Source organism: Heterodontus francisci, chromosome 49 (assembly GCF_036365525.1).
Source record: "Heterodontus francisci isolate sHetFra1 chromosome 49, sHetFra1.hap1, whole genome shotgun sequence".
Taxonomy (NCBI): Eukaryota; Metazoa; Chordata; class Chondrichthyes; order Heterodontiformes; family Heterodontidae; genus Heterodontus; species Heterodontus francisci.
The window spans coordinates 14,280,365-14,294,415 of NC_090419.1; the positions used below are offsets into that span (position 1 = coordinate 14,280,365).

The 14,051-nt window shown below is 49.1% G+C and overlaps 1 protein-coding gene across 3 annotated transcripts in view; it reads left to right on the top strand.

Annotated features, from left to right (window-relative positions):
- LOC137358257 (fibulin-1-like) overlaps nt 1-13,461 on the top strand; it is a 94,789-nt gene extending 81,328 nt beyond the window's left edge. For all 3 annotated transcript variants that reach the window (XM_068024158.1, XM_068024159.1, XM_068024160.1), the window contains exons 10-17: nt 3,043-3,180; nt 5,319-5,462; nt 5,840-5,968; nt 6,102-6,227; nt 11,073-11,192; nt 11,500-11,625; nt 11,778-11,901; nt 12,281-13,461. In XM_068024158.1, coding sequence (XP_067880259.1) covers nt 3,043-3,180; nt 5,319-5,462; nt 5,840-5,968; nt 6,102-6,227; nt 11,073-11,192; nt 11,500-11,625; nt 11,778-11,901; nt 12,281-12,638 — 1,265 coding nt within the window. In that variant the 3' untranslated portion in view covers nt 12,639-13,461. The remainder of the gene's footprint in view (nt 1-3,042; nt 3,181-5,318; nt 5,463-5,839; nt 5,969-6,101; nt 6,228-11,072; nt 11,193-11,499; nt 11,626-11,777; nt 11,902-12,280) is intronic.
- The last annotated feature ends 590 nt before the right edge of the window (nt 13,462-14,051 follow it).

Below are 14,051 nucleotides of genomic sequence, written 5' to 3' on the forward strand. Positions count from 1 at the left end.
AGTCAGTGTACAGATATCACCCTGAGGAGAGGGAGTGAGAGACACCAGTCAGTGGACAGATATCACCCTGAGAGAGAGGGACTGAGAGACACCAGTCAGTGGACAGATATCACCCTGAGAGAGAGGGACTGAGAGACACCAGTCAGTGTACAGATATCACCCTGAGAGAGAGGGACTGAGAGACACCAGTCAGTGTACAGATATCACCCTGAGAGAGAGGGACTGAGAGACATCAGTCAGTGTACCGATATCACCCTGAGAGAGAGGGGACTGAGAGACACCAGTCAGTGTACAGATATCACCCTGAGAGAGAGCGAGTGAGAGACACCAGTCAGTGTACAGATATCACCCGGAGAGAGAGGGACTGAGATACACCAGTCAGTGTACCGATATCACCCTGAGAGAGAGGGGACTGAGAGACACCAGTCAGTGTACAGATATCACCCTGAGAGAGAGGGAGTGAGAGACACCAGTCAGTGTTCAGATATCACCCTGAGAGAGAGGGACTGAGAGACACCAGTCAGTGTACAGATATCACCCTGAGAGACACCAGTCAGTGTACAGATATCACCCTGAGAGAGAGGGGGCTGAGAGACACCAGTCAGTGGACAGATATCACCCTGAGAGAGAGGGACTGAGAGACACCAGTCAGTGTACAGATATCACCCTGAGAGAGAGGGACTGAGAGACACCAGTCAGTGTACAGATATCACCCTGAGAGAGAGGGACTGAGAGACATCAGTCAGTGTACCGATATCACCCTGAGAGAGAGGGGACTGAGAGACACCAGTCAGTGTACAGATATCACCCTGAGAGAGAGCGAGTGAGAGACACCAGTCAGTGTACAGATATCACCCGGAGAGAGAGGGACTGAGATACACCAGTCAGTGTACCGATATCACCCTGAGAGAGAGGGGACTGAGAGACACCAGTCAGTGTACAGATATCACCCTGAGAGAGAGGGAGTGAGAGACACCAGTCAGTGTTCAGATATCACCCTGAGAGAGAGGGACTGAGAGACACCAGTCAGTGTACAGATATCACCCTGAGAGACACCAGTCAGTGTACAGATATCACCCTGAGAGAGAGGGGGCTGAGTGACACCAGTCAGTGTACAGATATCACCCTGAGAGAGTGGAACAGAGAGACACCAGTCAGTGTACAGATATCACCCTGAGAGAGTGGAACAGAGAGACACCAGTCAGTGTACAGATATCACCCTGAGAAAGAGGGACTGAGAGACACCAGTCAGTGTACAGATATCACACTGAGAGAGAGGGACTGAGAGACACCAGTCAGTGTACAGATATCACCCTGAGAAAGAGGGACTGAGAGACACCAGTCAGTGTACAGATATCACACTGAGAGAGAGGGACTGAGAGACACCAGTCAGTGTACAGATATCACCCTGAGAGAGAGGGGACTGAGAGACACCAGTCAGTATACAGATATCACCCTGAGAGAGAGGGACTGAGAGACACCAGTCAGTGTACAGATATCACCCTGAGAGAGAGGACTGAGAGACACCAGTCAGTGTACAGTTATCACCCTGAGAGAGAGAGGACTGAGAGACACCAGTCAGTGTACAGATATCACCCTGAGAGGGACTGAGAGACACCAGTCAGTGTACAGTTATCACCCTGAGAGAGAGAGGACTGAGAGACACCAGTCAGTATACAGATATCACCCTGAGAGAGAGAGACTGAGAGACACCAGTCAGTGTACAGATATCACCCTGAGAGAGAGGGACTGAGAGACACCAGTCAGTGTACAGATATCACCCTGAGAGAGAGGGACTGAGAGACACCAGTCAGTGTACAGATATCACCCTGACAGAGAGGGGACATAGAGACACCAGTCAGTGTACAGATATCACACTGAGAGAGAGAGGGACTGAGAGATACCAGTCAGTGAACAGATATCACCCTGACAGAGTGGGGACTGAGAGACACCCGTCAGTGTACAGATATCACCCTGAGAGAGAGGGGCTGAGAGACACCAGTCAGTGTACAGATATCACCCTGAGAGAGAGGGACTGAGAGTCACCAGTCACTGTACAGATATCACCCTGACAGAGAGGGGACTGAGAGACACCAGTCAGTGTACAGATATCACCCTGAGAGAGAGGGACTGAGAGACACCAGTCAGTGTACAGATATCACCCTGAGAGAGAGGGGACTGAGAGACACCAGTCAGTGAACAGATATCACCCTGAGAGAGAGGGGACTGAGAGACACCAGTCAGTGTACAGATATCACCCTGAGAGAGAGGGACTGAGAGACACCAGTCAGTGTACAGATATCACCCTGAGAGAGAGGGACTGAGAGACACCAGTCAGTGTACAGATATCACCCTGAGAGAGAGAGGGACTGAGAGACACCAGTCAGTGTACAGATATCACCCTGAGAGAGAGGGGACTGAGAGTCACCAGTCAGTGTACAGATATCACCCTGAGAGAGAGGGGACAGAGAGACACCAGTCAGTGTACAGATATCACCCTGAGAGAGAGGGACTGAGAGACACCAGTCAGTGTACAGATATCACCCTGAGAGAGAGGGGACTGAGAGACACCAGTCAGTGTACAGATATCACCCTGAGAGAGTGGGGACTGAGAGACACCAGTCAGTGTACAGATATCACCCTTAGAGAGAGGGGACTGAGAGACACCAGTCAGTGTACAGATATCACCCTGAGAGAGAGGGGACTGAGAGACACCAGTCAGTGTACAGATATCACCCTGAGAGAGAGGGACTGAGAGACACCAGTCAGTGTACAGATATCACCCTGCGAGAGAGGGACTGAGAGACACCAGTCAGTGTACAGATATCACCCTGAGAGAGAGGGGACTGAGAGACACCAGTCAGTGTACAGATATCACCCTGAGAGAGAGGGACTGAGAGACACCAGTCAGTAGTCAGATATCTTTCACTCACAGTTTAATGAATTAAGCTGGAACAGACTGTGTAATTATCCGGCTGAGACTTGATTGAGGCCAGTCAGTTGCCTTCTCGCCATTTTATCACCACTGTCATCTTCAAACAGATATTGATGAATGCCAGGACAGCATTGGCCGCTGTGGTCCGAACCTTATCTGTCAGAACACCCCTGGCTCCTTCCACTGTCGCCCCGGGCCTCAGTGTGGACCCGGACTTACTCTCACCCCTCAAGGCAGCTGTGTCGGTAGGTCTGGCCTGAATTGGAGTTCCCCCTTGTGTTTCAGGTGGTGAAAGAGAGGGAGCCTTAACCAAGGGGTTTGGGGTGTTTGTCGATTGCATAACAGATACCTAAGAGTGAGTTACAGACTGGAATCTAATCGAGGGGTTCGGGGGGTTTATATATAGAATAACAGATACCCGGGTGTGAGTTACAGACTGGAATCTAATTGAGGGGTTCGGGGGGTTTATATATAGAATAACAGATACCCGGGAGTGAGTTACAGACTGGAATCTAATCGAGGGGTTCGGGGGGTTTATATATAGAAAAACAGATACCCGGGAGTGAGTTACAGACTGGAATCTAATCGAGGGGTTCGGGGGTTTATATATAGAATAACAGATACCCGGGAGTGAGTTACAGACTGGAATCTAATCGAGGAGATCGGGGGGTTTATATATAGAATCACAGATACCCGGGAGTGAGTTACAGACTTGAATCTAATCGAGGGGTTCGGGGGGGTTTATATATAGAATAACAGATACCCGGGAGTGAGTTACAGACTGGAATCTAATCGAGGGGTTCGGGGGGTTTATATATAGAATCACAGATACCCGGGAGTGAGTTACAGACTGGAATCTAATCGAGGGGTTTGGGTGGTTTATATACAGAATAAGATACCCGGGAGTGAGTTACAGACTGGAATCTAATCGAGGGGTTTGGGGTGGTTTATATATAGAATAACAGATACCCGGGAGTGAGTTACAGACTGGAATCTAATCGAGGGGTTCGGGGGGGGTTTATATATAGAATAACAGATACCCGGGAGTGAGTTACAGACTGGAATCTAATCGAGGGGTTCGGGGGGTTTATATATAGAATAACAGAAACCCGGGGGTGAGTTACAGACTGGAATCTAATCGAGGGGTTCGGGGGGTTTATATATAGAATAACAGATACCCGGGAGTGAGTTACAGACTGGAATCTAATCGAGGGGTTTATATATAGAATGAGAGATACCCGGGAGTGAGTTACAGACTGGAATCTAATCGAGGGGTTCGGGGGGGGTTTATATATAGAATAACAGATACCCGGGAGTGAGTTACAGACTGGAATCTAATCGAGGGGTTTATATATAGAATGAGAGATACCCGGGAGTGAGTTACAGACTGGAATCTAATTGAGGGGTTCGGGGGGTTTATATATAGAATGAGAGATACCCGGGAGTGAGTTACAGACTGGAATCTAATTGTGGGGTTCGGGGGGTTTATATATAGAATAACAGATACCCGGGAGTGAGTTACAGACTGGAATCTAATCGAGGGATCCGGGGTGGTTTATATATAGAATAACAGATACCCGGGAGTGAGGTACAGACTGGAATCTAATCGAGGGGTTCGGGGGGTTTATATATAGAATAACAGAAACCCGGGAGTGAGTTACAGACTGGAATCTAATTGTGGGGTTCGGGGGGTTTATATATAGAATAACAGATACCCGGGAGTGAGTTACAGACTGGAATCTAATCGAGGGATCCGGGGTGGTTTATATATAGAATAACAGATACCCGGGAGTGAATTACAGACTGGAATCTAATCGAGGGTTTCGGGGGTTTATATATAGATAACAGATACCCGGGAGTGAATTACAGACTGGAATCTAATCGAGGGTTTCGGGGGTTTATATATAGAATAACAGATACCCGGGAGTGAGTTACAGACTGGAATCTAATCGAGGGTTTCGGGGGGTTTATATATAGAATAACAGATACCCGGGAGTGAGTTACAGACTGGAATCTAATCGAGGGATCCGGGGTGGTTTATATATAGAATAACAGATACCCGGGAGTGAATTACAGACTGGAATCTAATCGAGGGTTTCGGGGGTTTATATATAGATAACAGATACCCGGGAGTGAATTACAGACTGGAATCTAATCGAGGGTTTCGGGGGTTTATATATAGAATAACAGATACCCGGGAGTGAGTTGCAGACTGGAATCTAATCGAGGGGTTCGGGGGGGGTTTATATAGAATAACAGATACCCGGGAGTGAGTTACAGACTGGAATCTAATCGAGGAGTTCGGGGGGTTTATATATAGAATAACAGATACCCAGGAGTGAGTTACAGACTGGAATCTAATCGAGGGTTTTATCTTTGACAGACACTAATGAATGTGTGACTCTCCGCCACGCTTGTGCCAGGGGCTTTAACTGCATTAACACCATCGGCTCCTACACCTGCCACAGGAACATTATCAGCTGTGGCCGGGGGTACCAGCCCAGCGAGGACAACGCACGGTGTGTCGGTAAGCTCCCACTTCAGCCCGTTGACCTTTGTGATGGGCCGGAGAAGGCCCTGCCTCTTCTGAAACCACCGACCTGCCGGGCGCCTGCCGCGGGAGGCCGGTCTGGTTCCTCGGTCTGCCACGGAACGTTCCTTCTCTCCGCCTGGAAAGCGGGCGTCGGTGTGTTTGTCCGAGCACGGGGCGGGGTCGGGATCACCGTGGCCGCGCCCCGCCGTCTGTCATGCCTGGACCCGGCTGGACTGACGAGAGGTCACCAGGGGACGGGCTGTGTCCCTTTCCACGTCGGTCTTGGTCCTCGTCCTTTCGCGTTTCTGCCTGCACGTGTTTAAAAATAGAGGCGACTGCTGTCTCTCTCTCTCTCTCTCTCTCGAATGCAGATATCGACGAGTGCCTAACTGGGACACACCGCTGCAAAGGCGAGCAGATCTGCCGGAACCTTCCTGGGAGCTTTCGCTGCGAATGTCGCCAAGGGTACCAGCTGGACCCTTACAGCAAGACTTGTGTCGGTAGGCGAATTATTGTGTGTGGGTCACCTGCACCCCCCCCCCCCCCCACTGCGGCTTCAGCGAGTTGATGCATTTAGCGTGCCACCTGCCTGCCTAGCTAACCTCCCCCCACGTGCTGACTGTGCCCCGACAGATATCGACGAGTGCCAGAGATACATGGGCCGGATCTGCGCCCAGAAATGTGAAAACTCGCCCGGTTCCTTCCAGTGCTCCTGCGGGCCGGGTTACAAACTGGCGGAGGATGGCCGCAACTGCCAAGGTAATTACCCCCGTCCCGAGCGCGGTTAATTGACGAGGCTTCCCCAGCGTTACCTAATCTCGCTTGGGGTGTGTGTGTGTCTCCTGGGCATCACGCAACAGTGCTGGGGAGTATTTGCGGACGGGAGCCTGTGTTGAGAGAGAGAGAGAGAGAGAGAGAGAGGGCGACTGGAGACATCAATGATTTAGCGGTGGGTGGTGGAAATTTGCTCGGATGCTTTGTTTCACGAGGCAGTCACACCCCTTGGGCCAGTTCCTTCTGATGTGCTCTGTGGTCAGGGACAGGAGAGTGCGGCTGTGAGAGAGGTGGGTATGGGGATCCAGAAGGTAGCAATGGAGAAGCCTTGGCAATTGCATTTGTCCAACAGGATCAACGTTCTTGCAGCTTGTGTGGACGAGAGCAGACTACAGGGAGGATGAGCAAACTGACCACTGGCACCCTTGTGCAGGGGCCCATTCAAGGTGGGGGGGAACAAAAAAGGAATGTCGTAGTAGGAGTAAGGGACAGTATAGTTAGGAGGGGGGCTGGATACTGTTCTCTGCAGACAAGAGCGTGAGTCCCAAAGGCTGTGTTGCCTTCCCGGTGGCAGGGTTGGAGAGGAACTTGGAGTGGGAGGGGAAGGAACCAGTTGTGGTGGTCCATGTGGGTACCAACGACTTAGGTAGGACTAAGGTTCTGCTGACAGTCTGAGCAGCTAGGGGCTCAGTTAAAAATCAGAACCACAAAGGTAATAATCTCTGGATTACTACCTGAGTTCATGTAGTGCTGAGAGTATAGCAGGCTTGGCACTCTTGATTATTTCAGGGGTAATGCTGTCCTTCCCAGGGGCTTTTCCGCTGGCTAGGGAATCAATGGCATCACTGAGTTCCGATTTGGTTGGCTGTATGTCCAGCTCATCCATGACTGGTAGAGGCTGGGCTGCATTGAGGGCAGTCTCAGTGACAGCATTCTCCCTGGAGTACAGTTCTAGGTAGTGCTCAACCCAGCGGTCCATCTGTTTGCGTTGGTCAGTGATTTTGTCCCCCGATTTAGATTTGAGGGGGGTGATCTTCTTGATGGTTGGCCCAAGAGCTCTCTTCATGCCATCATACATTGCTATGCCTGTGCTGGGACGAGGGAGCAGTACCCCAGGACATGCGCGATGCCAACATCATCACCCTCTATAAAAACAAAGGTGACCGCGGTGACTGCAACAACTACCGTGGAATCTCCCTGCTCAGCATAGTGGGGAAAGTCTTTGCTCGAGTCGCTCTGAACAGGCTCCAGAAGCTGGCCGAGCGCGTCTACCCTGAGGCACAGTGTGGCTTTCGTGCAGAGAGATCGACTATTGACATGCTGTTCTCCCTTCGTCAGATACAGGAGAAATGCCGTGAACAACAGATGCCCCTCTACATTGCTTTCATTGATCTCACCAAAGCCTTTGACCTCGTCAGCAGACGTGGTCTCTTCAGACTACTAGAAAAGATCGGATGTCCACCAAAGCTACTAAGTATCATCACCTCATTCCATGACAATATGAATGGCACAATTCAACATGGTGGCTCCTCATCAGAGCCCTTTCCTATCCTGAGTGGTGTGAAACAGGGCTGTGTTCTCGCACCCACACTTTTTGGGATTTTCTTCTCCCTGCTGCTTTCACATGCGTTCAAATCCTCTGAAGAAGGAATTTTCCTCCACACAAGATCAGGGGGCAGGTTGTTCAACCTTGCCCGTCTAAGAGCGAAGTCCAAAGTACGGAAAGTCCTCATCAGAGAACTCCTCTTTGCTGACGATGCTGCTTTAACATCTCACACTGAAGAATGCCTGCAGAGTCTCATCGACAGGTTTGCGTCTGCCTGCAATGAATTTGGCCTAACCATCAGCCTCAAGAAAACGAACATCATGGGGCAGGATGTCAGAAATGCTCCATCCATCAATATTGGCGACCACGCTCTGGAAGTGGTTCAAGAGTTCACCTACCTAGGCTCAACTATCACCAGTAACCTGTCTCTAGATGCAGAAATCAACAAGCGCATGGGTAAGGCTTCCACTGCTATGTCCAGACTGGCCAAGAGAGTGTGGGAAAATGGCGCACTGACACGGAACACAAAAGTCCGAGTGTATCAGGCCTGTGTCCTCAGTACCTTGCTCTACGGCAGCGAGGCCTGGACAACGTATGCCAGCCAAGAGCGACGTCTCAATTCATTTCATCTTCGCTGCCTCCGGAGAATACTTGGCATCAGGTGGCAGGACTATATCTCCAACACAGAAGTCCTTGAAGCGGCCAACACCCCCAGCTTATACACACTACTGAGTCAGCGGCGCTTGAGATGGCTTGGCCATGTGAGCCGCATGGAAGATGGCAGGATCCCCAAAGACACATTGTACAGCGAGCTCGCCACTGGTATCAGACCCACCGGCCGTCCATGTCTCCGTTATAAAGACGTCTGCAAACGCGACATGAAATCGTGTGACATTGATCACAAGTCGTGGGAGTCAGTTGCCAGCATTCGCCAGAGCTGGCGGGCAGCCATAAAGACAGGGCTAAATTGTGGCGAGTCGAAGAGACTTAGTTGTTGGCAGGAAAAAAGACAGAGGCGCAAGGGGAGAACCAACTGTGCAACAGCCCCAACAAACAAATTTCTCTGCAGCACCTGTGGAAGAGCCTGTCACTCCAGAATTGGCCTTTATAGCCACTCCAGGCGCTGCTTCACAAACCACTGACCACCTCCAGGCGCGTATCCATTGTCTCTCGAGATAAGGAGGCCCAAAAGAAACTACCTGAGCCACAAGCTAATTGGCGTAGGGTAAATAAGATCAGAGAATTGAATGCGTGGCTCAGAGATTGGTGTGGGAGAAATGGGTTTCGATTCATGGGGCACTGGCACCAGTACTGGGGAAAGAGGGAGCTGTTCTGTCGGGATGGCCTTCACCTGAACTGTGCTGGGACCAGTGTCCTGGCGAATCATATAACTAGGGCTGTAAAGAGGGCTTTAAACTAAATAGCGCAGCGGGGAGGGTTCACGCAAAGGGAGATTTGGAAAGTTAAAGAGAAAGAACAAGGCAATGATACGGTTAATGAGAACCAGAGTGCAACAGGAAGGGCCAGAGCGTACAAACACAAGAGTACACCAGCAAATAGGGTCAGAGGAGGGAAAAATGGTAAAAAGACAGAATTAAAGGCTCCTTATCTGAATGCACGCAGCATTGGTAACAAGATGGGTGAATTGATGGCACAAATAGAAATAAATGAGTATGATATAACGGCCATTACAGAGACGTGGTTGCAAGGTGACCAAGGCTGGGAATTTAATATTCAAGGGTATTTGACATTTCGTAAGGAGAGGAGGAAAGGAAAAGAAGTTGGTGGAGGTATCTTTGTTAATAAAGGATGAGATCAGTACAAAAGCGAGAAATGATCTTAGGTCAGAAGATTAAAATGTAGAATCCGGTGGAGATAAGAAATAGCAAAGTAAAGAAGTCACTGATGGGAGCAGTTTATAGGCCCCCTTAACAGTAGATACAAAGTAGGGCAGAGTATACATCAATAAATAATGGGCTTGCAAAAAAGATATGGTAATAATCATGGACGATTTTAATCGTCACATCGATTGGACAAATCAAATTGGAAAAAGTAGCCCCGAGGATGAGTGTGTATTCAGAACGGTTTCTTAGAATAATACGTTCCAGAACCAACCAGGGAGCAGGCTATTTTGGACCTGCTAATGTGTAAAATAAGTCAGGATTAATTAAAGACCTCAGTAAAGGATCCTCTAGGCAAGAGTGATCATTACATGATGGAATTCCACATTCAGTTTGAGGGTGAGAAATGTGGGTGCAGAGCTAGTGTCTTAAACTTAAATAAAGACAATTACAGAGTTGGCTAAAGTGGACTGGGAAAATAGGTTAAAAGGTAAGACAGTAGAGAAACAATGGCAGACATTTAAGGAGATATTTCATAACTCTCAACAAAGATATATATTCCATTGAGGAAGAAATACTCTGAGAAGGATGCACCATTTGTGGCTATCTGAGGAAGTTAAGGATGGTATCAAATTGAAAGAAAAGGCATACAATGCTGCAAAGATTAGTGATAGGGCAGAAGATTGGGAAAACTTTAGAACCCAGCAAAGGATGACTAAAAAATAATCAAGAGGGAGAAATTAGAATATGATAAAATTGGCAAGAAAGATAAAAACAGACAGTAAAAGATTCTACAAGTATATAAAAAGGAAGAGAGTAGCTAAAGTGAGCCGTGTTCCCTTAGCGGGAGCAACTGGGGAATTAATAATGGGAAATGAGTAAATGGCAGAGGCTTTGAGCAAGTATTTTGTATCCATCTTCACAGTAGAAGACACAAAAAGCATCCCAAGAATAGCATAAAATCAAGAGAGAAAAGGGAGGAACTTAAAACTATCACTGGAGAAAAAGTACTAGGAAAATATATTTGGATTTCCAAAAGGCATTCGATAAGATGCCACATAAAAGGTTACTACGCAAGATAACAGCTCATGGTGTTGGGGGGTGATACATTAGCATGGCTAGAGGCTTGGCTAACTAACGGGAAACAGAGAGTCGGGATAAATGGGTCGTTTTCAGGATGGCAAGCTGTACCACAGGGAGCAGTGCTGGGGCCTCAACCATTTACGATCTGTATTAATTGTATGATTGCTGGCTCCGTACTGTATAATCGCTTAGCTGTAATAAACATGTTTGAGATCTTCAGCAAATTGGACTCCACGCGTTTCATTTATGTTGCACCAGACAACATAAAGAACTCATTACAGTAATGGCTTGGATGCAGGGACCGAGTGGATTGTAGCCAGATTTGATCTTGAAGACGCTGACTTCTTCTCCCTCTTTCAGATGTTAACGAATGTGAGACCAGTCCCTGCAGCCAGGAGTGTGCCAATGTGTACGGCTCGTATCAGTGTTACTGCAGGCAGGGGTATGCCCTCAGCCAGCTCGACCGAAATACCTGTGAAGGTGAGTTCCCAGTCACACCTCCTCTCGTGTGTGTGTGTGCGCGCGTGTGTTTGCCAGGCAGAGTTACTGAGCCATCATCGAACTCGGTGTCAACGACTGAATTCCGCATCACAATTCAACTTGTCTGTTCCTGAGATTGAGGTTCCATCCTGGTCCTCATCTTTTGGTCCAAATCTATTAACATGCCGAAGCCAGGAGAGGTGGTGGGGAGCAGGCATTGAGTTCCTTTTATTTCAGAGACTCGTGCTGAGGCTGGACTCTGGTCAGATGTGTCCCATCTTTTAACTACTCTCCCTCTCTAATGCAGATATTGACGAATGCTCCCAGCTTGCCTCACCACTTTGTGCTTATCGCTGCATTAACACTCCTGGGACCTTCAGTTGTATTTGTCCCGAGGGTTATGTCCTGTCAATGAATGGACGGAACTGCAGAGGTAGGTGTCTATTGTTAATATATTAATTGTTGGACTGTCGGCATTTTGTGTTTATGCTGACAGTAGCACGACAAGCCAAGGATAATTCACACTCCAGAAGACAGTGAGGAGAGAGAGAATGCCTGTGTCATGTCTCACACTCTGTTCCCTAGATCTCGACGAGTGCACACTGGGAACTCACAACTGCACGATGGCGGAGACCTGCTTCAACATTCAGGGTGGTTTTAAGTGTCTCTCCTTCGAATGCCCTGCCAGCTACCGGAAAGTGGGACAGACGTAAGTTGGGAGGTTTTCCTCGTCAGAAATGCAAATAATTGGCCTTAAACTGCACCCTGGTCCCTCCCCCTCCAAACAGACCCTGAAAGGGTATCATGCCTGGAGACTGCACGATACGCAACTGGGGATTGCTAACTATCCTCCACTGACTGCATTTTGCCAGAGCAATCATCCTGCTTTAATTGGGCGAAGTTGCTGCAATTTCGGGTCATGAGTTGCCGGCTGTCGTTAATCATTTTAAATAGACTCTGTAGACTGCCGTAGAGGCTGTTGAGTCCTGCATTTACGTCTTGCTCCTTCCCTGTGTTATTGTCTGACACACACACACACTCTGGTAATTACTCACGGCTTGTGTTTTTATTCCCTGTTGCCCGATCAGCCGCTGTGAGCGATTGTTCTGCCAAGATTACGTCGAGTGCCAGACCGTGCCGCAGAGGATCACCTACTACCATCTGAGCTTCCCCACCAACATCCGGGTGCCCGCTAACATCTTCCGCATCAGTCCCTCCCCCGTCTACGTGGGGGACAACATCCTGCTGGGCATCACCAGCGGCAACGAGGGCATGTTCTTCAGCACGCGCCGGCTCAACAACTACACGGGCTACGTCTACCTGCAGCTGCAGCCCCGGGAGCCCAGGGACTTCCTTCTCGATGTGGAAATGACGCTGATCCGTCAGGGCAGGGCCACCAAATTCATCGCAAGGATCTACGTCTTCATCACAGGCCCCAGTCTGTAAAGGGACTTCTTCCTGTTCACCCCGATCGCAACCCCCCCCGCCCCAACCCCCAGTCCCTGCCTCCAGAAGTATGTACTTCCTCAGGAGATGGGAACTCTCACCAGCTTCTCGGTGTCACCATTCCCCCCCTCCCCTGCCAGTGGCACAGCAGTAAATAGGATTGCTCCTGGGGTAGATATTTGCAATAATACCACAGTCCCTTTCTCTCTTCCCCCCCACCCAGGACGCCCCGAAGTGTTTCATCGCCTGTCCACTATCTCACTGCTGCCAATTTTTACACAAGTGCCTACAGGACAGCTAGAGAGAGTTTACTCTGTGTGCAACTCCGTGCTGTACCTGCCCTGGGGAGTGTTTGATGGGGGATAGTGTGGAGGGAGCTTTACTCTGTATCTAACCCCCGTGCTGTCCCTGTCCTGGGAGTGTTTGATGGGGACAGTGTAGAGGGAGCTTTACTCTGTATCTAACCCCGTTCTGTACCTGTCCTGGGAACAGTGTAGAGGGAGCTTTACTCTGTATCTAACCCCCGTGCTGTACCTCTCCTGGGAGTGTTTGATGGGATGGGTTTGCTAACTAGCGACTCTGGCTTCTCAAGTGGAAAGGGGGTCCCCATGCCTCAGAACGGAATCTGTTACCTCGCCGAGTTTAAAAATAACGCACGCCCTGCCACAAACAGCTAGACAAGAATGAAAAGTAACCTTTCTAAGTATTACTTCTCATGGCGCAGGCAGATGCTTAAATGTTGCGTTAAAAGGTAATTAATATCAAGCTGTCTTAATGCTGTTTCTTCCAGTGCTTATAGATCAGTAAAATACACAGTTCTGCATTCTGGCTCCCGGGAGTTATTTTGATTACTATTTGGAACATCACGGTTCAGGAATCGGCAATGTCTGGTCCTAAATTCTTTAAAACCCTCGGATGAAAGCCAGCTGATCCTGGGGACTTGTCACCCGTTAGTGCCATAACGTCCTTCATTACTGTTATTTTGCCAAGGTTAATTTCAGCGATTTCCCCCCCACCCCCCCCGATTCAATATTAGCTTCCTTGACATGCTGTGACCTCTTCGCCTACTGCAAACACTGATGCAAAGTAATTGTTCAGCACGTCTGCCGATTTCTGAAGGGGCCTGCACTGGTCCTGACCACACTGTTTTGCCAAATATAATTGTAAAATATTTTTGTTGAATTCGAAACCCCTTGCTGTGGGTCTGCAGTCACATGTAGGCCAGACCAGGTAAGGACATTAGTGAACCCGACGGGTTTTTACAACGACTGACTATGGTGTCATGGTCACCATTAGACTAGCTTTGAATCCCACATTTATTAATTGAAGTCAAATTTCACCGTCTGGCGTGGTGGGATTTGAACCCCTGTCCCCACAGCATTAGACTGGGGTCTGGATTACTAGTCCAGTGAC